The sequence below is a fragment of the Xiphophorus hellerii genome, chromosome 14 (genome assembly GCF_003331165.1).
Source record: "Xiphophorus hellerii strain 12219 chromosome 14, Xiphophorus_hellerii-4.1, whole genome shotgun sequence".
In the NCBI taxonomy this organism is placed as follows: Eukaryota; Metazoa; Chordata; class Actinopteri; order Cyprinodontiformes; family Poeciliidae; genus Xiphophorus; species Xiphophorus hellerii.
In genome coordinates, this window is record NC_045685.1 from 15,531,073 (window position 1) to 15,554,745 (window position 23,673).

The 23,673-nt window shown below is 40.9% G+C and overlaps 1 protein-coding gene across 7 annotated transcripts in view; it reads left to right on the forward strand.

The window, feature by feature from the left end:
- Positions 1-10,120: 10,120 nt before the first annotated feature.
- mpdz (multiple PDZ domain crumbs cell polarity complex component) overlaps positions 10,121-23,673 on the forward strand; it is a 55,507-nt gene continuing 41,954 nt past the window's right edge. For 5 of the 7 annotated variants that reach the window (XM_032583367.1, XM_032583371.1, XM_032583370.1 and 2 more), the window contains exons 1-6: positions 10,121-10,259; positions 13,579-13,640; positions 15,897-16,063; positions 20,152-20,307; positions 20,412-20,551; positions 20,843-21,056. In XM_032583367.1, the coding sequence (XP_032439258.1) occupies positions 13,625-13,640; positions 15,897-16,063; positions 20,152-20,307; positions 20,412-20,551; positions 20,843-21,056 (693 nt within the window). In that variant the 5' untranslated portion in view covers positions 10,121-10,259; positions 13,579-13,624. The remainder of the gene's footprint in view (positions 10,260-13,578; positions 13,641-15,896; positions 16,064-20,151; positions 20,308-20,411; positions 20,552-20,842; positions 21,057-23,673) is intronic. The other 2 variants (XM_032583372.1, XM_032583374.1) reach the window with 1 other exon arrangement.

Genomic DNA, 23,673 nt, shown 5'->3' on the forward strand with positions numbered 1-23,673 from the left:
ACCCCCCAGATTCGGCCCCCGTCGATTCCTCCGTCCGGGAAGTCAGCGACGTGAGCCGCCGGTGGACCCGGCCCCTCGTCGTTTTCCGGAGCCACTTCCTCCGCTGTCTGCTCGGAGACAGCGACGTGAGCCGCCGGCAGACCCGGCCCCTCGTCGCTTTCCGGAGCCGCCACCTCCACGGTCAGCCCGGAGACAGCGACGTGAGCCGCCGGTGGACCCGGCCCCTCGTCGCCTTCCGGAGCTGTCACCTCCGCAGCCGTTTCCAAGGCTTCGCTGCGGCTCGCCCCCGCAGCCGTTTCCAAGGCTTCGCTGCGGCTCGCCCCCACAGCCGGTTCCCAGGCTTCGCTGCGGCTCGCCCCCGCAGCCGTTTCCAAGGCTTCGCTGCGGCTCGCCCCCGCAGCCGTTTCCAAGGCTTCGCTGCGGCTCGCCCCCGCAGCCGTTTCCAAGGCTTCGCTGCGGCTCGCCCCCGCAGCCGGTTCCCAGGCTTCGCTGCGGCTCGCCCCCGCAGCCGTTTCCAAGGCTTCGCTGCGGCTCGCCCCCGCAGCCGTTTCCAAGGCTTCGCTGCGGCTCGCCCCCGCAGCCGGTTCCCAGGCTTCGCTGCGGCTCGCCCCCGCAGCCGTTTCCAAGGCTTCGCTGCGGCTCGCCCCCGCAGCCGTTTCCAAGGCTTCGCTGCGGCTCGCCCCCGCAGCCGGTTCCCAGGCTTCGCTGCGGCTCGCCCCCGCAGCCGGTTCCCAGGCTCCGCTCCGGCTCGCCCCCGCAGCCGGTTCCCAGGCTCCGCTCCGGCTCGCCCCCGCAGCCGGTTCCCAGGCTCCGCTCCGGCTCGCCCCCGCAGCCGGCCCCGAGGCTCCGCTCCGGCTCACCTCCAGCTGGCGCGCCCGAGGCCGAATCAGCCGGCGTTCCAGCCGGCGCACCCGAGGCCGAATCAGCCGGCGTTCCAGCCGGCGCACCCGAGGCCGAATCAGCCGGCGTTCCAGCCGGCGCACCTTCCGAGACTCCCAGTGTTCCTTCCGAGACTCCCAGCGTTCCTACCGAGACCCTGACCTCCAGCGTTCCTCCTGAGACCCTGACCTCCAGCGTTCCTCCTGAGACCCTGACCTCCAGCGTTCCTCCTGAGACCGAGACTCCCTGCGTTCCACCCGAGACCGAGACTCCCTGCGTTCCACCCGAGACCGAGACTCCCTGCGTTCCACCCGAGACCGAGACTCCCCGCGTTCCACCCGAGACCGAGACTCCCCGCGTTCCACCCGAGACCGAGACTCCCCGCGTTCCACCCGAGACCGAGACCCCCCGCGTTCCACCCGAGACCGAGACCCCCCACGTTCCACCCGAGACCGAGACCCCCCGCGTTCCAACTGAGACCCCCTGTTCTCCACCAGAGACCCTGCCTCGGGGGGCTCGTCGTCGCCGTCTGTGGGCGGCCCCCGGAACTCCTCGTCGCCACCTCCAGCACCGCGGGCGACCGCCGGACCGCCTCCGGGCTTCCCGCCTCCAGCACCGCGGGCGACCGCCGGACCGCCTCCGTGGTTCCCGCCTCTGGGGTTCCCGCCTCCAGCGCCGCGGACGGCCGCCGGACCGCCTCCGTGGTTCCCGCCGCCGCGGACGACCGCCGGACCACCTCCGTGGTTCCCGCCGCCGCGGACGACCGCCAGACCACCTCCGTGGTTCCCGCCTCCTTTGCCTCCGCCCACCCTGTGGGTAGTTTTTTGTTTGTTTTTGGACTCTTGGCCCTTCCTGTGTTTCCGCCCACAATGGTGGGTTGTTTTTTGTGCTTTCTGGACTCTGGCCCCCCGTCCAGCGCCCCTCCGCCCGCCCTTGTTGTGTTTTTGTTTTGTGGGCGTCTGGTAGCCGCCCTTGAGGGGGGGGTACTGTCAGGATCTGTGTTTTTCTGTGTTTATTTAGAGTTTCTGTGTCCGTAAGTCTCTTCGTTGTCCTGTCCTCCCCTTGATTGTTCCCAGGTGTGTCTCGTCTCTGTGATTACCCTCCCGTGTATTTAACTCCACCTGTGTTCTTTGTTCCTCGTCGGGTCCTCGTCAATGTCTAGTCTGTTCGTCGTCGGTGTGTCTCTGTGCGAGCTGCCGTGTACTGGACTTATTTATTATTAAAACATCATAATTCATCTTACCTGGGTCCGCTGCGTCTGCCTCACCACCAACACCACCCGCACTTCATGACAAGCACAACCCATCCAAAGTATGTTAACAGCTCCAGTTGAATGCAGCAAAGTGTTGTAAAGTCTTTAATACAAATATAAAGCTCAATCTACGTACCATTGGGTATGCCTGGGAGGCATGTTTCTAGCACCACAAGTGTAAATATGTCGCCCTTGCAAAACACTACTGAAATTTTAACTGGAATTATGGGCTCTGGTCAGAAGAGAGTAAAAGTGAACATTTTTACTGTCCTGCACTCCTGCTGGCCTTGCATGAAAAAAGGATGAATATGTAAAAGAACAAGTAATGCTCAATTGTAAATATGGTGGAGAATCAACAATGTTATGGGTGTGTTTTTCAAAAGCACTGGGGAGCTTGTTGATGTTCTTGACATCATGAACTCTTTCAAATAGCAGGGTATTCTTTTTAAAGACCTGCTGCTGTCTGCCACAAAACGTCGTTGGATCTTTAGAAACTGCAATTTTAAGCTTAAGATCAAATTGACACAAAAAGGGATCCCCAGACACAAGTCAACCTTCTTCCATGGCCAACCAAACCCTCAAACATCAATCCTTTAGTCAGGACCCTGGAAGTTGCAAGAGGTAAAGAATTCCTCTCACAAAATATTACAGAAGACTATGCGCTTTCCAAAAAGAAAAGGGATTGATAAAAATATAAAAGCAGTCAGATGTATCACTACATGAAAAATCCGCCTACAAGCAAACAAGTTTTCACAGTGATGACAAGTTGTGTTTTTTCCTTACTGTCACACAAGTAACATGGCAGTTACTTCCCCAGTAATTAACAGCACATCCACAAGAACACTACATAATTTATCATTATGTCTTGCTTTGACAATTTTCTGCAACACTCCCTTAATAAAGACGATGTGAAAATGCTGACAGAATAAAACGTTAAAAGGTATCTTAATAAGGAGCTTAAAAAGTTGATCCAGAGACACACAAACCAGCTTAGATTATTGCAACAAATTAAAAAGACAAAATAAATTAAAAGAAGGTTCTTTCGCTTCACCAAGCAATTAAATGTATGTTTGCATGAACGCTTAAAGACAAATAGTTCTTAAAAGTCATCATATTAAGTATGTGGTTACTAAGTCTGACTTTTTTGTGTTGCATGGATGTTTAAATGAAAGGTTCACAAAGAGAAAAAGCACAAAGACCACAACTAGAGTTGTCATCTTCAGAGGGAAATGCAAATTCTTGAGTTGCCTGACAGGCCATGGTTTCTACACTATTCTTTCTGTACTGGACTACATCATTATTAAATGCATTAGCATAAAACCTACCTGTCTGCTAGTTTATCACACTTTAAACAAAGAATAAATGGCTCTCTGCAAAGGAGGACAGATGGAATCTTTGAAAACAGGGACCTAGACAGAAATAATTGAGGCTGTCTTTACAGAATGCCTAAGCTTTTAAAGTCACATTGAAATCGAAATGAGTATTAAAAGTATTTGTGGTAAGTCTCAAAATTTGTATCCGATCCATCCCTCTTTCTGTTTGTCTCTCCATTTTCTGCTTATCCAGTAGAAGGTGGGGAATCCTTTACAGGCTAGAAGAGGTAAATCATCCCCCCAACAGGCTGTGGGTCTGACCCAGGGTCTCTTCCCATGCATGGGGCCTAGGAGACATCTTGATCGGATTCCCAAACCAGATCAATCACTGTTTTTGATGTGCAGGAGCAGAGGCTCTACTTCAAGTTCCTCCCAGATGGTTTAACTCCTAATCTTTACCTCTGAGGCTGAGCTCAGTGACCCAATAAAGGGTTTTCTATTCAGCATCACATCCTTTCAATCATGATCCATATGCCATGACCACAGGTGAGTGCTCACATTAAAGGTCCAATCCGTCCCAATCCATCTGTTTCCCTATTCGGCTATGACTCCTAAACACAACACCAAGACACCTGATTTTCTTTCTTGATGTAGAGAAGGGCCCCGGAGGAAGCATTTCATCTGTTTTCCTTTAAAATTAGTCAGGCCTTAGACTTTGAGTAGATGACTCTCGCATTCAGTTACAAACTGCTCCAGCGCACCACATACTCTGCAAATAGCAAAGATGAAACCCCCTGAAACTAGTTACACTTCACTCTGGGACTAAAACTCTGAACACAGCACACCAAAGGTAAATGAGTTTAATTATTTGTACAATTAAATAAAAACTCCTTGATTGATGTTTAAAGATTATTTAGGCAAGAATGTGAATGTTTTAGTCCATAGTTTTCTATGTAAGTGGAAAAATTAAAAGACAAAATATAAACTGAAGTTGTGAAAGAAGCTGATGAATAATCAAGATAAATATTTGAAAATCTGGATCCACAGGCTGTTTAATATTGCACTCTTTTCAGCTTATATATTATGTACAGTTTATCCATTCCAAATTCTTATAATTTGTGTGTGGAATTTTGAGCAAAGATATTTATTTAATAGAATTTGGAATAAAGCTGTGTGGAAAAATGAACCCTTGAAATTACTTTCCAGATGCACTGTTGTGTAGTCGACTTTGAATCTGTCTGCATGACAGAATTCAATTTTATTTCATTTTTTTTAAGTACCTTCAAACACTATTTCTTGTAAATTGAGTCTGTTAAAATGAACTGAATCAGTCAAAACTGGACAGTTCATCTTTCATCTGCTGCATGTGGGAAGTCTAGTTCAACATGACAAAGTCAGGGACAGCTTCTGTAAAACAAAAGTGTCTCTCTTTGTGTACTTAAGGCACTAAAGACTTTTCTCTTTCTGTCTAACGTTGTTTACTCACATCACCACCCTGGTCTTGGTCTATCTCAGAGGCAACAGGCTGTGGCAGCTTGACTTGCTGTGCTTTCATTCAGAATATTTTTATTTTATTTTTCTCTCCCAGTGTGTGGCGAGGCTTGACAACTTGGAGTATACATTGTCAAGTTCTATATCTTAAAAAAAACAAAGAAAACCAACCTGGAAATATCAATTTGTGTAGCTTTTCAGCTGCATAAAGCAGAATATCTATTTGTGGTTTTAAATACAGAAGATACAGGAGTACAAAAAAACTCCTGCCCCAAAGGGAAAAAAAAGATTCACATTTGAAAGTTATAAAAAAAAAAAAAAAAAGTGTTTTATGAATGAGCATTTTAAAATAATTTAAGGCTGATTTCAAGCTGTCAAAAGTACAAACCACTGATTCCAAAATTAACAGTTTATAGTTATAGAATAAATGAAAAAACGTCATGGGAAAAACTAATTACACCCCTGCTGTTTATTACGGATGTAGAAAAGAAAGGAGTTGTGAGGCGCTGCTCTTTTTTAAAAAAGTGAGAGCCTTCTTAGTTTGGAAGAGCTAAAACAAATTAAACTGTGGACCAGCTGTTAGACTGTGTGAAGAGAAGCCCAACCTCCTTTTTCTATACAATAAAGAGAAATGCAAAGAAAGAACTGGCAGAATTGAGTCCAGACAGTGTTTGACAGCGATTCGTCGCGTCTGTTCTCAATTCTCCTATTCTGCAGAAAAGAAATCAAAAGAAACCTAATCTCTGTCTCTGGCTGATTCTTTGCAGGTTATGACAAAATAAACCTATCACCAGCCCTTTTATTGCCAAAAGAAACAACAACAAAAAAAGCCACAAAACAAAAAATGATAGAGCAAAATTACACTTTTTATTAATCTTTCAAGGAATCCTGGTTCAGAATGGAGTTTTGGTCTGATTAGGATTTGGATTTTAGATATTGAATAAATGCAGTCTATCTCCCACTTGCCATTGAGTTTACATGTCATTTGATGATGAGATCAGAAGAAAATAGAAAACATTTGGCCACAATGCACAGCACAATTTTTTTTCTGTAAGAAAAAATATTATTCTAACTTTTCAGTTTGGTGGTGGCTGGGGTGACGTCATTAATTTGATCTCCTAAACCTTTATGTAACGTCAGCGGCTCAGGAGGCACGAGTTTGTCTTGTTAACCAGTGCGTTGCCACACCAAAGCCCTGTTCTGTGAATAATACAAATGCAGGCCATTTACCATTTACCTCCATATCCTTCAAATGTAAGGCCATCTGTAGAAGGGCCATCTGTTGAATTGTCCTGGGTCATAAACAGGACAACTAATCACAGCAGAAAGCAAAAGAAAAGGAAAGATTCTGTCAATCAACCTGATGGGGATGGTGTTATGGAAGCTTAACAGACATGTGCATAAAAAAAATGCCTGCAAACCTCAAAGAACTGATTCAAGTTTGTATCGAACAGTGAAGCAAAACCCTCCTCAAAACAATGTAAAAGATGTCCCAGATGACCGAGTTATTTTTTACCAAAAGTGCTTCCAAATCAAATGTATTATGTGGCATATTCTTATTTTTTCTCACTAATATTAAAAAGTTGGAATCCGTTGTGTGTTTTGGTATACACAAACCTGGTTAAAAAAACAACAAAAAACCCCAAAAACCTTTCTAGTATAAAACCTGCGTTCGTTTTATATCTGTTCTTAAATTCCTTTAGATTGGATCGTAATCTTTTGCTTTTTTGAGATCTTCTAGTCAACGTCATGTTGTCAGGGTACTGATAAGGATATTCTTGAATTCTGCAGTTCTGGAAGTAATCAAGAGAGAGAGAGTAGCTAATGAAACTTAAACAAAAAATGTGGTTAATCACTGTGTATTCATAATTTACCAACAGGAGCCATTATGTTTTCAAACAGTACCAGACGGGTTTGGATAGCTTCTTTCCCATGACAAATGAAATCATAATTTGAAAACTGCTTTTTTTTTTTTATTTACTTGAGCTATCTTTGATGTCAAAATTTGCTTCATTATCTGAAACAAATAAGTGACAAAAAAAGAAGAAATAAATCTGCAGGAGAGGGAGGCAAATACTTCTCTCTGCAACTTTGTTGGAAATGGAAGAGAGACTCTTGCTTATTCAGTAAAAGCGGAAATTAGTCATAAGTAAATTGCCCTGTAGTCATGTACGAGATGTACTGTGTGCAAATACAATATTAAACAGTATAAGAATCACAAGCTTTCATATCTAAGGCAACAAAAGAGGATATTTCTTTCTAAACAAGACTAATATTTACCTTTAGAGAGAGAGACCCAGTTAAAGAGATGTTTGATGAAATCATTCAACATTTTTTCAAGAATATATAGCCTCACCTCGCCTGCCGTAACTCGCTGTGCTTTCGAAATGTCTGGACTACACTTACTATAAGGAAACCAAGAGCCTGAGATGGTGTGGAATATTAGCTTTAAAGTCCTAATTTCAGCTCTTGGACATACCGAGGTCAGATATTGCAGAGTCATGGGTCGGTTAATAGCTCTCATAGTTCTTTCAAGTGAAGCGGCTGGTAATGTTACAAAGACATGAAATGAAGATGGTGGCAATAAATTGTCAGTAATGACCCCCCCATGCCAGATTAGCAATCAGCAACCTGTAGAAAAGCCTGGTACAGCTGCCAACTCTTATAGACTCAACACAAGTCCAATCACATTTCCTCACACTGCAACTCTTGATTATAATATAGTTGTCAAGCTAGAACATACAAATATGAACTAATAATGCATGTTTGTTATTATACTTGCTCTAGCTGTTGTGCTAGTAGATTTGACTATCATCTTGTACCCTTCCTCTTCAGTAACACTTGATACAGACCCTTTTAATGCATCAAGGAATGTTATGAAAAAAATCTGACTTTGATGCCTTTTTAATATTTTCACATTGCTACAATCCAAGTCTTACAATTGTATTTTTTAAATTAATTGTATGTAACATAATTGCGAAAGATTAACTGGAAAATTAACCCTCCACACAGCTCCCTGAACCAATAATCTCCAAGGTGAGAAATGGCATCAGAGCTGATAGGGAGATGTACAGCGCAAATACAGGACAACCAATGAAGGTCACAACAGCTTCAAGAATACATACAGCACAAGCTCAGTTTACAGCAGCCTACATTATACTGTACTGCAGTCCAGCATTGGTGCATATATAAGTTTTTTAATGAGAATTTTGATGAAAAGCTTTTCAACAAGTCTAGACAAATGTTTTGTGAAGAATTAGAAGTCAAAAAATTTGACTGCAGCACAATGTATGTCTTTTTTAGTCACAATTTTCATAATAAAAAAGAACACCCATTATTAAACTTGAATTTAGTGGGATTTTTAAAAACTGCGTTTTTATTTCTGAGAAGGGACAAAAGAAAGGAAAAAGTTAGTCAGGCTGGAATAACAAAACAAAAAAGAAAAAACACCAAATGTTGAATTTGCATGGTACTTGCTGAAGACATAACCAGTTTTCCATTCTTATTTAAGTTGATTCGTAACGTTTGCCTGAGTCTTAGCAAAGTGGCTGGGTGGATGAGAGAAAAGAAGAAAAAAAAAAAAGATATAGATCATCAAAGGAATTGGTCAGTATTGGCTCTCTGATGGTAGCTTGTGTTCTTGGCCCTGGTTTATCTGGAGTTTTATTTTTATTACTTCCTTTCTGTAGAGTTTTAAAAGACTTGCCTCTGGAATGCCCAAGATACATATAATGTCTAACATTTGGTCTTTCTGATGCACAGTTTCTGAAGCCATATTGCCTATTTCTACATTCGCGTTTAGAGGTTATAGCTACAGAATATACACAATAAATCGATGGATAAAACTTCTATGGAGATTGTCTGACCTATTGCGAAATATTGTCAAATTGATTCCAGGTTTGTACTGGGATTTTCTAATATGTGATTATGCCATTTATTTGTCACTATGGTTGTATATTTGGGACTGATTTCCTTCTGGAAGGTAAGCCTCTACCCCAGTTTCAAGTTTTCTGCACCCTCCCACAGCCTCATTAATTGTTCTCCATTTGCTTCCCATATCATCCCATCAACTAATTTCCTTCTCCAGCTGGAGAAAAAAAATTGAATAAATTCAGGTGTAACACCAGCAATGAGCCATGTTGGTTCACACAGATAAAGATATAAAAAATATATAAAACAAAATTAGGAATAATGTACTGTACATGAACAGGCTTATAATATAAAAGTACTGTGCAGTTATACCAGAAACTCTGACCCAAGGAATTTCCCAAATGAACAGGATAATTAAAAACAACAACAACAAAAAAAAAAAAAATCTGCATGTGTACTTCTGCATTAAAAACAGACTTTTTAACAATATGTGAATAATAAAATTGCGCAGAAATTACCAAATAATTTTTGGAAATTTCAGTTGTTAACTTTTGAAAAGATAACAATAAAATATAACCACAAAAAGAGAGTGAGAGAAAAAAAAAGAGAGAGAAATCCATAGTATAGCTACATTTTTCATGTTGTAATTCCCAATTTTTAAAATATTTTAAATAAAGATAACCAAGCTTCTTGCATTGGCATGAATAAATGGGTTAACTTTTAAACTACAGCAAACAGTTCAAGTGGTCAGATCATATCCGTGGAAAATATTTATAAATCTATAGTCCAGTATTTAATTTGATAAATAGGTAAACATATAAATAATCAAATTAAAAATATTACAGAAATAAAATAATTTATACATTTCAATTTTTTAAACAAATTAGTTAAAGCTTTGGACGGAGCAGAATTCACATTTGTATCTGTCTTAAAGTATTTCCCATGTACTCATATTTTAAAATCTACCTGGTTTACATCAGCATAAAAACAAATTTATCTATTTTCCAGAGCGTAACCTTGAAAGTGAAGACTTGGGTCAAGATGGAATCTTAAATATTTTTTTTAAAAATGGACAGTTTATATGTTTGTTATGTGTAATACCTTACCTAAACCTTTTCGACATATGCTTGCTTTATTCCTTACTCATCCAAACAAATTGTTGCATCTACAAATATGTAGTAAATTAGTTTATTGTTGTATCAGATTCGTGGTTGCTATGGCACCGGGAGGCAGGCCAGGTTGGTGTGTTTGGCCCCAATGGGTGTGAGGGCCGCCAGCAAGGGGCGCTTTTCAGCTCCAGCTGAACCGGTGGTGAAAATGTCCACAGAGAGGATCGAGTTACTCTACGCCCCATCTTTAAGCCCCGGTCAGTGCGCCGTTAGCTGTAGGACAACAGAGGAAACTAAACGGGGAGGAAGACTGGCTGTCTGGGAAAGAAACAGCTCTACCCTCATGTAAGTAACTCGTTGAGGACATTTTTCGCTTCAGAAAACGTCCACAAATGTTTGGTGAATGACATTTGTAGCTAAATACACGCAACGCCTTTGTTCGTTGCAGTGTTAGCTAATTAGAAGGAAATAATGAGACGCCTGTTGCTGCTGCTGTCGGGAAAGGTCCGTTTTAAACAAGTTAAAACCGGATTTATACTTTTGTTTCAAACGTAAAGCGTGCCACTGCGGCGTAAAATAGTGACCGCAGCCGCTGTTCTGTCAACAAATCTCCTGTACTATCAAACTTCTGCTCGGAAAGCCTGTTGCTTTTTCACTCCATGGAGAGATGGGGAGGAAGGAGCAGGAGGAGGAGTTGAAGAAAAGCGGATTGACCCAGACTAGTCTGTATTCAAAATACTAGCAAACATCGACTAGATTTACAAGCACTACTAACCAAAATAATAGTATTTTAGCCATAGCGCAGCACAGCTCCCACTAGACCATAGATGTTACATTTAGAGACATTTATCGCCTCCCCCCAAACCCCCTGACGTGTTTGTGGTTTAAGTCTCAGGCGTTTTAAAGTTAAAAGCTTTGTCAGACATTGGGTGAATCATTACAAGCCACCTCAAGGGTAAAGCATTTCCAGCTTTATTGGAGAAACACTGCTTGCAGTAAATGTCAACATTATTTCACATGCTAGTGAAAAAAAATGTTTTTGTTTCATTATTGCTGTAAACACATGGCTGGGAGGTCAGAGTGCAAAAAGATAGAAAAAAAAACCGTAAAAGAAATATACTGTGGAGAACTTTAACAACCTACAGCCCTATATGGTTCACATCACCTGCTTTAGAGCTTTAGTTATTTGGCCAGTCGCCTTTAACTTGTGATGCGTCTCTGAGTCATGCCTTAACAAAGTCCTTTTGTTAAGTCTATTACAAGTTACAGTGCGGGGGAGTGGATAGTCATCACGTCTTATTGTCCCAGGAATTTTCATTCTTTAAACTTTCTTACAATTTGTCACCATACAAGCACAAACATCAATGCAACAGTTGAACTCCAGTATTGGTGGGAGTTAAGGAGCAATGCTGCTCACGAATAGCTAAAATCAGCAAGTAGAAAATGTTTACAGTCACTTAATTTAGTAGTTCAACACTAAATATACCTTAAATATGCATTAATATGCACAATGGAAACTGTGTCAGAAGCTAACATCTACAGTCTTCTGTTTTTGGTAGTGCAGCCAGTCAGTCCCAAGGAAAATAAATGGCACTCCTGGATTGGCTGCTTTGCAAATGCCAGCCTACAATGTGTCAAATAGCGTTGCGCCAAGGTATTTTAGTTTCCCAAGCTGTATTTCATTCAGGATATTTTACTCTACACGAATAATTAGGAGTCACATTGCACAGAAAAATATATCTGAATCTGCATTGACTACACAATGAATAATCAAGAGTCCACATTGCATCAATGTGAAGTAAAAAAATGTACAAACTACATAATTTAATCATTTTTTCCAAATGAAGAGATGGGACTATTACACGACAATCCTGGAAGAAAAACTGTTAGAAGCACTAATCCCCAACATACAATCCCCAACTTTGATCTAAACACTACGATTAAAGTGTTTAGATCAAAGCTTACTAATGTGATAGAGTGGCCTAGTCAAAGTCCAGACATGAGCCAAATTGATATTTGACAAGAATTGAAAATTGCTGTTCATTATTGCTCTCTATTCTTACCAAGCAAGAAAGAATTAGCAAAAAAATAAAACAATTTATTTGGTAGAGTTATTCTTCAAAACAGTTGCTGTTACGGGAGAAAAAAACGTGATTTTATGAAGTAGTGACTCCGTGGAGGTTATGTTTCATTTTTCTTCCAATTCAAAGGAGAGCTCTATCACTGTAATGGCCTTGCATAGAAAATAATAAAATACATTTTAGTTTCCACTGGTAATTTGACCAAATGCCAAAATCTTTTGACCTATTGAGGTTCTTAGGGGTACTAATACTTCTATAAAGCATTTCATCTAAAGCCAGTTCACAAGACATACGAAGACGTCGCTTCTCTAATGCCGCATTTCCACTGACCAGTACGTCATAGGTCGTTGTGGTTTGGTACGCTATTTCACGATTGAGCGTATTCAGGAGAACTTCTCCACCACCACCTGGACTCTCGTTGGGAAGGCGGGGTTAAACCCGAATGCTTGATGTGGTGTCATACTCGTGAGACGACAAAAGTGATTACGTCTCATGCTTGTTGTAAGCAGCGACGTTTGTCTGTTCCCTTGTCAACTGACTGTATTGTGTGACCACAGTAGCGCCAGCCTAACTGTCTGACCCTGGGAATGTTGTGGTGTAGTGCAGTTGTATCGGCGTCTTAAAGGAAAACAGATAAAGTAGCTTACCAAACCAAATCAGTTAGAACGAGGCAAACTATAATCTGGCTTTTAAGGTTGCTTTTCAGGTAAAGCAAAAGCATGCTTAGACTTTATTTTTCTAGGTTTTTAAAAAATATATATTATTTCACATTAAAGCAAAAGGTCCAAATAAATATTACCTCTCAGATTAATGATTATGATCATTAAGACACAATAAAGTATCTCATTTGTTCACTACAGCTTTTTATTATGTGCTCTTGCTTTACTTCGTTTTCCTGACCTGATAACAAATTGCTCAATTTTGTGGGATTTAAATATGTTCCTGGTTTGCAAATCTTCTATGTTTAGTGGGATGAGTCATGATAAGAATGAGTAATTTCTTCATTATACGTCCTATGAGACAACAAACTCGACAAACAGAACCATCTCTGAGCCTGAAGAAATGTCAAGCTGTGGTTATTTTCCCAAAAACTGTGGGAGAAAAGCTTGAGCAGGAGGCTGGATTCATCACATGAGACGGGTGTTACCTTGGTTTCAAAATAACTGATAAAACCATTAGCCTTCGTAGGACTCATGATGATCTGTTCTGCAAATGTGAACATCCAAACGTCTGATAAGATCAAATGTGTTTATTCCACATTTTAAACCCTTTGACTGACTGAGGTGTAAGAAATGTAAATTACCTGGCTTTAAGTAATCTAAGATTAATCAAACAAAAACAACAGTTTGCTACAGCAGAAATGCTTTAATTCAGACTAATCTTTATTGTAAAAGCTTTTTCTGTTTAACTACAATTCCAGAAAACATGACAGTGGAGGTGAGGTTAGATCAATGCCCTATTTCATCTATAAATAATGTTCATCCATTTAATCCAAATTAGCATCTGCGCTCCTATAGTTAAAGTAACAGAAATGTGTGAACTTGTCCTCAGATGATCTAACGTAGCATGTTGATCATTTTCAGGCCTTGAAAAAGGGAGAAAACTTCATTATCACCTGGCGGCTGAAAAATGATAGAAACAATTGGTAAGTTTCTCCTTTTTCTTAATTCTGACTTGAATTAGGTCCGTAAGCTGTTACTTTACACATGCATGTTCTTTTTTTTAGTCTCAAGTTCATCTCATACCTGTTAAATGTTTCAAGTACTGCTATAAAAGCAGAATTCTGAGTCTACATGTGATTCTTCGTTTTTCAAATCTGCAACTTTTGCTCAGTGAGTTACGTTTCATGTTTTGTCCTAGCTCTGCTTTTCACATTTGACTCCTGCCGAGCTTCCTGAAGCCATGTAAGATGCTCTGGCTGCCGTTCAAGACATGTGGATAAAACTGACTGCGTTGCCGTCTCGTATACTGTTGCGGAAAATGTTATTTATTTGTTTGTCCTTTGAAAGATTTATTTGTCACGCACGAAGGCAAATTCTTGCTGCCAACTTCTTTCGGTAAAAGCTGCCAACATGCAGCCCAGGTTTTATTTACAGCTTTGGAAACTCACACTTCACCTCATTTAAATGAACTAATATTCATAATAAAGGAAAACTTTGCCATTATTTATTTAGAGGGGTTTAATCATTGTTTAGGTGTCTTAACAGAATCAGATACCTTTTCCTTTAAGTAGCTTGGCCAACAAATTCAACGTCAGATCACTTACTGCTTTGGTTCCTCTGACCGAACCCAGGCAAAAACTCTCTCAAAACAAATTGTGTCTTTACTGTAATTGACTGTAATATGAACCATTGAAAAGGCTGGTTCAATGGTTAACTCTGAAGCAGTTATTTGCTTTAACTGCTTCAGAGTTAAAGCAAATAAATTATTTTCTTGTTCCTGGAATTTATCTTATTCACAAACAATTTTAAAAGTCTTAGATTTTTTTTTTCAAGGGTCCTGAAACCTGTCACATTGACAGGTCTTTATTACCACAATTTTGTTTTGATGCTGGAATTTTCTTTATTTAGAGGGAAAAAAAGACTTGTGAATGACTGGCGCTGGGATTTGAAATAGTTGGAGATTATACTAAAAGACGTAATTCCTGGTTCCTGAATTTACACGATTTCTTTCTGTGGCTTAAGAAACCGTAATCAGGTGCTGGAAAACATATTTTTGCATTTAATTTCAATGAGATTAAATGCGGAAGTGATAAACACACCATAGTTTATTGGTTGATTTTGTTGAAAACAATCGTTGAACTTTTCACACACTGAAATTTAGCTATATTATTTGTCAAGTTTTTGAAAATTTGTTCAAAAGCTAGTATTCAGTTAAGAGTCTTAAGAAACCCGATTTTGTACAAAAGTCCTCGTTCTGCTGCTCGGCTACATAAGCTAAAAGTTTGGTAAGGTTCTTTGTTGGTATATTTCACTCTAGATTCAAAGTTTGCCTGCAAAACAGCAATCTGTGCTTTCCTACTATTTTTAACATGCCTCTGGACTTCTCTGTTTTATTGGTCAAAAGCAAATAAAACTAGAACGGCTACATGTCATGGGCTGGTAGGACTCTTCATTATCTATGTTGAGGCAAAGATGATGAAAACAACAGAGCTACGTGCTTAGAACCAGAAGCGAACAAGAACTAAATCTGTTCAAGCTCAAGTGTTATTGCCCTATTTGCAATCTTTGTTGCAACAATAAAGCTTCTCAGTTCAAAAAGAGCTCCAGCCCATTGTGCGTGTCCTGCTTGGTGTTAGTCACAGTTGGTCAGCTACAGAAATTGCTTTATTTTTGCTCAGAAGACTCCTGGCTGGCTTTTTCTCGCTAACAAGCCGCTCTGGAGTCGCTTGATTTGTGAAGCTTATGTGGGGTCCAGCCTGCTTCTCTTATCTCTTCGTCCTGATAGCCATTCTCTGCTCCCAGGCATACCCACTATTGACCCTAACAGCAAGAAAAGGAAGCAGAGCTTTTCTGTCAACAAGCAGAGCGTTAAAAATTGAGTTTTTACTTTTGTGCAAAACCTGTGGCGACATGATTTTGATACAGTAAGGTCTGTTAAGCATCAATCAGCCTTAGCTAAGCCTCGTTTGTGGATGTACAGCTCTATCCCTTCATTCTTGTGGGTTTCATGCATAAATGGATGTCAGAAATGCACGAGTAAAAGTGAAAAAAAGAAACTCTTTTAAAGCATAATACCCTATATAAGAAAAAGAAAAAAAAAACAATGTACATGTCTTAACTTCCCTTCCAGCGCTCACAGTCTTTTCTAATAAAGAACTGTCTCTCCCACGCCTGCTTCTCTCTACCTCCACGCCTGCGCTTCGGCCGGCTCTGTCACTGAAATATGCGACGGCTTGCAGATACCCAGCGTGCCTTGCAGGCGGTGGAGCGTCTCCAGGCCAAACTGAAGGAGCGGGGGGAGGTGCCCACCGAGGAGAAGCTCAGCCTGCTCAGATCGGTGCTTCAAAGCCCACTCTTCCACCAGATCCTGGCCTTGCAAAAGTCTGTCCAGCATCTCAGAGATCAGGTTTGATATAACCCTTGCAATACCTCCTCTGACCTTATTTTTCTCTCTTTTTACCGCTTGAGCTGGTACTGCAGCTTACTCACCATTACTTTACGGCAGCATAAGAGTAATTATTACTTTTTCAGCACCCACAGTCTTGAAACATTTGCTTTTTCACAGTCAGAAACATATTTTATAATTATTTTAGTAATGTTTACTTTTCTCCATACATGGTTGGTGGAGAACTGCAAGCAGGACTTCTTATAGCTTTCTTTCAATGATGGCTTTGTTCTACAATAATTAATTAAATTAGAAATACACACAGGTGAATGATATTTATTAACTTCAGTTATTTCGAAGGCTGAACATGTCCTGTCATCAGTTTGTCCCACCTTTCCTATGTATTCATAAGTTCACAGTGGTACCATACTCTTTGCATTTAGGACAATTAGATTAAACCGTTCTCTATAAGCTTTTCAAAACTCCAGATATTGTTTTATAATCTGATCCTGGTTTAAACATCTTCACCGTATTAACCCTAACTTATCTGGGTTGGGGTTAATCAGATCTAATCCAGGTGAGTCTGAAGCTCATTGGTTGCACATTATTTGATTTAAAGGCATCAAAGGGACCTGAAATGAATAAGTCATATCGAAAGTTGTGATTTAATATGGCAAAATGTGAAAATGAAAGGGAGATTAATCCTTTGCTGCTATTTCCTCTCATTTTCTCAAAGTGGAGTATTAGAAAAGTTATTTAACATTTAATTGCTTTTGCCAACACTTGAGTGTGGGCCTCTATGTTTAATTAACTAGCATAATTTATATGGCTTTATACAAATAATGCTCAGATTCCTCACATTTCTAACTTCTTCATATCAGTAAAATTGCTCATCATGGCAAAAACAAAGATCTGATGCTAAAAGAGGAACTGCTTGCAAAAACGTGGAAATGGCTGCTGAGTGACTATCATATTTTCACAAGTGACCTCCGTTTGGTCCATGTTGGAGGTGTGGACCCTGGACCTGATGGTCACTCTGGGGGAGTTTCAGAGATCTCAGAGACATTCCCAGAAGGATAGTCATCACTTCAACAAGCAGTTGCACCAAGATTTACGTCCCAGTTGCCAAATGGAAATCGTTCTTTAGTGAAAGCCAGAAAAATGTCCAATTGAGATTTGCAAAAAGAAAAAAAATGTCTCTCAGGACTTTCTAGAGTGTTAGAAAATGATTTTAAATTAATATTACACTGACTGGCTTCTTGTTTTCATGTTGTGTCTCACACACTCGACCCGTCTGATAACCCACTTCACACTTTTTGTACATTAAAGTACGGTGAAACCAGAATTGTGCTGATGATTGTCTTGTTTTGGATGGTATGAGAGAAGTGTCATATCCAAAGACTGGGCTTTTTATTTATCCTCCTACAGGACAATGATACACATTCTTGTGTCCTAGTTGAAATGTATCTTTTGTCTAATCGTCTCCTTTTATCTAAGGAGTTTTGTTTTCGAGTGTAATCGGAACAAAATATTCTTGACCTGTTAAAAAAGAAAATGGACAAACTCAGTACAGGACATCAGGAAGATTAAATGTAGCCTATCAAATTCCTGATTTCTTCTTCCTATGTCTTTGCTGTCTTTACAGCAACCTCTCTTATTTAGTTTCTGCCTCACATCAAGACGCTGTGTTCCTCCTCTGCTTCCAGTCCTTATTTATCCCCAGTTGTGTTTTCTGTGGCCGAATTGCTATCAGGGTTCACACAAACCACATCCTACATCAGCAGAGATAGTTGGTACAAGTGGGAAAGTCATTTTTGTTCCTTTTGAGATGATTTTTCCCGCTGAGAGTGGATTTCAGTGGAAGTAAAGAGCTCTTAAGTCAAAGCGGAAAGGAACAGGGTAAGTATTTGAGAAGCAGGAGAAAATATGCGAGCTATGCAGTGGGAGGCACTGGGATGAGAGAGCTACCTCCCTCCTACAGAATTTTGATCATAAAGTGCCTTGTAACAGTCCTTTAAAAAAAAAAATAAAAAATTGCTTTCGCGATTGAAGTTTCGCTCTTCATCATAGATTCCTTCCAGATCTAAAGCTGGACCACTTTTTTTCGAGCTAAAGGGACATATTTTAATAAAAGACGCAAATCTGCGAGTGTGTCTTACATCTTTATATTAGATTCAAACCCAACTGTGCTTGTTTGGCTCCCTAAAGCAGAAACAATTTAGAGAGGCATGTTGTGTTTTGTTCAGAGAAGAGAGCCAGACACAAAGGCATTCAGTTTGTCTTCTGGCTTCTGTTAGTTAGGCCTTGCTCGATCCATGTTGCCACGGTAACAGGGCCCCAGCTCCTCAATGAGAAAGAGGCCTGCACTGCCACCGCCGCTACTGCTATGTGAAGTGGGGCAGAAACAATTTCTTAAATGTGCAAGAACCAAACTGGAACTTTAATCCTCTTAGCCAGGCCTCGGCTAACAAAGCTCGCACATGAGGACAGCAACTTAGCCGCGTGCTACACTAACTTATACCAGCCCGCAGGGTTTGGTTTGCAGCACTGATGCGTCCTGTTAAGTGGATTTTTGTTGCTTAGGACTAATCTGGGACTTTATTTATCTGAGACATTATAAACAAGTTCCAGATGCAAATTTAGGAACTCAAAAGGGATAGCTTTAGTTTATGTACATCCTCTTGAAGCCAATTTAAATCCTTTCGGCTAATAAAATCAGGAAAGCATTGTTTTGTACAGTTGTCTCATTTGTGCTATTCATCTGCCGCACAGCTAAAAGTCGGCGCACTAATTAAAACTCGAGCATATTACGGAATCCAGATGGCCTCCCTCCCCTCCCTGCCATGATAGAAATATTGTATTTGGAGCAGAGTCGTTGTTGGAACGTCGGCTAAGAGCCATTATCTCCTCAGGGATTAGATGGCCACAGATCCAGCTAATCGTGGTGGGATAACAAGCTATCCACTGTCCCAGTGGTTTTAGGCTGCCCACAGTCAGAAGCTTATTCTCTAAAATTAAACTCTTTAAATGTTTACGTTCACAGCAATGTAAACATTTAAAGTTTACGTTGCTGTACTTTAAATGTAGAACTAGGTACGTTTAAAGTACCTGGTTCTACAAAAATGGAACTAGGTACATATTACACAACAACCTTTTTTCCTCTTTTTTTAAATTTTTTTATTCCAGCTTTCAGTCAAACCACTACACAAAACTAAAATTCTTGGTTTTAATTGCTAGCAGAAGCTTTTGTTTAAGGATCTGTTTAGAAGAATATAGTGGCACGTAGCTCACGAGAGGTTTTTCTGTAAAATTTATATTTTTATTGCATTAATTTCATACAGTTAACATTTGACTTAGTTTTAGGTATTTAAAAAAGAGCGTAAAACATTGCAGCATTAATAAATTTGGTTTTTCTTTTTAACTTGATGTGTTTTGTGTTATTTTATGGATTCTACTTTTCTCAATATAGCGCTTCACAAAAGATTTCACACCAGTTTTACACTTTCTTACACTGCAACCACAGATTTCAGTGCATTTTCTATGAATTGCATATGATAGACAAACACAAAGCAATAAATTAGGGATGAAGTGGGAAGAAAACTCACAAAGATAAATCTGCAGTGTGTGGTTTGCATTTATATTTTTCCTTAAAGTCAATACATTGCAGAATCACCTTTCTCTGCAACTAGAGCTGGTAGTCCTTTGTGGCATGTCTCTACTAGCTTTGCAAATATAAAGACTGATGCTAAATAGCTCAAACTGTCAGATTGGACTCTGTATCCACATTCCCATCCCTAACTTGCCTGCTGTGCTCCTTGGTCTTCATGATGTGGTTCCTTCTTTAATGGCATCTAGCAAACCACTGAGGCCTTCACAGAACAACTGGAAGTATGCTAAGATGAAATTAGAAAGATGGATTCAGTTTACCAATTAGACTGGCTTTATAGGCAATTGTTTGCTCTGGATTTTCTCTTTGGGTGTCAAACTAAAGGGCATGTTTGTATCATTTTTATTCCATTTTACCAGTTTGTATTGTTTTTCATTGAAGTAAGTGGCTATAACAGGGCAAAATGTGACAGAGAATCTATATATTCTTTTTATTCTTGCAGGGTAGTATCACATCATCCAGAGGAAGTGACCTCAATGATCACAGCATCAAAGCCAATGGCAGCCATGCTTCCTATTCGGATGACTCCGCAACTTCACATATCAACGGGAAAACCTCTTTGGAAGAATTTGAGGGCATTATCCACTCTATGGCCCAGGTAAAATCACATGAAGAGTGTAATTTTGCGCAAAAAGAGAATCAGCCCCAAAATATCTCTGAGTTTTAATTTTAAATTCATGTATTTGTGTTTGGATGACAAAGGGTCGCTATGTGACAAATGTGGAGCTGCAGAAACCAGTGTCAGGGGGTCTCGGCTTCAGCGTGGTGGGGCTAAAGAGTGAGAACCGTGGAGAGCTGGGAATCTTTATTCAAGAAATTCAACCAGGAAGTGTTGCCTACTGGTATGTAAAAAACTGTAAACATGGCAGTGTTGAAACACTTTAGGTACATATTCTGAAATTATGGATGTTTAGTCAAATTTTGCCTGAATTACCTAGTTACCATAATACCTTTGGATTAGACATTATTGATCCCATTTAATTTTCCAGGATTAGTGTAATCCATCCAGTTTTGAAAACTGGAAATTTGTGTCAAGAAAATGACTTGAAACATATGTAGGGACCCAATTTTGTGGAAAACAGTAGGAAACTACTCACCAATTTTGTGCGTTATATCCTTTTTGTCTCTGAAAGTGACGGGAAGCTAAAGGAAGCGGACCAGATTCTGGCGATAAGCGGTCAACCTCTGGACCACACGGTCACCCACCAACAAGCCATCAGCATCCTGCAGAGTGCTTCAGAGAAGGTGCAGCTCACCGTGGCCAGAGGGCCGATACCTCAGCTGACCAGTCCAGTTGTGTCACGCACACCCTCTGCTGCTAGCACGTTATCAGCCCACTCCAGCAAGGTACAAAAAGAAAATATACACATACAGGACATTAGTTTGGATTTCACTAAATTTTACAAATTTTGCCAACACCTTTGAAATGTTCCCGTTTTATGGATAACACATCCAAATCAGTGTTTTTATTAGGCCCGAGCAGCAAAGCGCTGCGAAGGCCTATTGTATCTGTACTGTTTTATTATTATTCTGCCCCCCTCTTCGTGTGCCTTTTTGGGGGCTTTATCATATTCAAAAACTCACCAAACTTGGCGGTCGCGACTAGAAAAATTAAAAATTTTGAATTTTAAGGTTGTCGCAAAAATCGCATAAAAAATTGCTCAACGGCGGCAACTAGCAATTTTCTGTTGACACAATGGTATGAACGTACTTCATCGTAGAGACATGAAATTTGGCACACTTGTAGAGCTCACCAAAAGACTCAGAACTTACATTTAATGTTATAAGCCAACTATCACAGGAAGTCGGCCATTTTGTATTGAAAGTCCATTTTTTACCTCGATTTTGACGTTTACTGCCTTCGTATTTGATCGAACTCCTCCTAGGGATTTTGATTGATCGGCTTCAAACTTGGTCAGTCTGATCATAAGGCATGTTTGATTTAAAGTTATCAAATTGGTGAGTTTTGGAGCATGTTGAAGGGGGGTTAGCAGGGGTCAAAGTTCACCTACTCGCCATGAAACACGAAACTCTTATATTTCCTATATAAAAACACATAGAGGGATCAAACTTTCATTGATTGATCGTCATCGGGTGCCCTACAATAACCTATGGTCAAATGATGACATCACTTAGGCCACGCCCCCTGAGAACAGGAAGTGTCATGTTTTACTGTGAACGGTCGCTATCTTAGCCCTTTGACCTAATCAACATGAAACTGTGTCCAGAGACAGAAGACATGTTGGTGTGTTGAGTAATCCAACCCCGACCGGCTGCGATGAAGCAGGTGGGCGTGGCGGCGTTGCGAACGCCGTCGAATTTCGTTTGGCTCTGAATTCCACAATTTCGGGCCCAGCTGCTCCAAACTCACTAGGATGGATCCTTATCCACCCACCGACAGGAATTCATAACAAAATTTGGTGGGCGTGGCCTAATTTCTCTATAGCGACCCCTAGAGTATTTTAAATGAACAGCCCCAGGCCATGCTTTATCCTAGAATTACGAAACTTGGTACATATGTGTATCTTGTCAGGACGTACAAAAAAGTCTATTAGAGCCATGGTCGAAACCCAACAGGAAGTCGGCCATTTTGTATTGAAGGTCCATTTTGGACCTCGAGTTTGACGTTTACAGCCTTTGCATTTGATCGAACTCCTCCTAGGGATTTCGATTGATCGGCTTCAAACTCGGTCAGTCTGATCATAAGGCATGTCTGATTTAAAGTTATCAAATTGGTGACTGTATGAGCTTGCTGAAGGGGGGTTAGCAGGGGTCAAAGTTCACCTACTCGCCATGAAACACGAAACTCTTATATTTCCTATACAAAAACACAGAGAGGGACCAAACTTTCATTGATTGATCGTCATCGGGTGTCCTAAAATACCCTGTGGTGAAATTATTTTTTTAAGTAGGCCACGCCCCCTGAGAACAGGAAGTGTCATGTTTTACTGTGAACGGTCGCTATCTTAGCCCTTTGATCTAATCAACATGAAACAGTGTCCAGAGACAGAAAACATATTGGTGTGTTGTGGATTCCAACCCCAACTGGCTTCGATGTAGCAGGTGGGCGTGGCGGCGTTGCGAACGCCGTCGAATTTCGTTTGGCTCTGAATTCCACAGTTTCGGGGTGAGCTGCTCCAAACTCACTAGGATGGATCCTTATCCAGCCCCCGACAGGAATTCATAACAAAATTTGGTGGGCGTGGCCTAATTTCTCTATAGTGACCCCTAGAGTATTTTAAATGAACAGCCCCAAGCCATGTTTAAACCTAGAATTACGAAACTTGGTACACATGTGTATCTTGTCGGGACGTACAAAAAAGTCTCTTAGAGCCATGCTCTAAACCCAACAGGAAGTCGGCCATTTTAGATTGAATTTCATTTGACCTCGATTTTGACTTTTACAGCCTTCGTATTTGATCGAACTCCTCCTAGGGATTTCGATTGATCGGCTTCAAACTCGGTCAGTCTGATCATAAGGCATGTCTGATTTAAAGTTATCAAATTGGTGAGTTTTGGAGCATGTTGAAGGGGGGTTAGCAGGGCTCAAAGTTCCCCTGTGATCGACTGTGTAATATGTAATTACAAAGGGGATCCTTTGTCATTCCGTAGGGCAATGCTGCCCTCTGGTGTCGAATTACTGAAATTACTGAAATAGTTTCATTATTTCAGTAATTCGACACCAGAGGGCAGCATTGCCCTACGGAATGACAGACACCAAACGTTCAGTTATGGATTATCATCTTGTGTCCAATAATATCCAATGGTCAAATGATGACATCACTTAGGCCACGCCCCCTGACAACAGGAAGTCTCATATTTTGCTGTGAACGGTCGATAGCTTCTGCACCAAACTTTGCACGAGTGACCCTGGTGGGATCCCTGACGACCCTATGTCATCATATTATGACGTCATCTAAGCCCCGCCCCCTCGGAACAGGAAGTGCCGTTTTTTTCCTTGGAA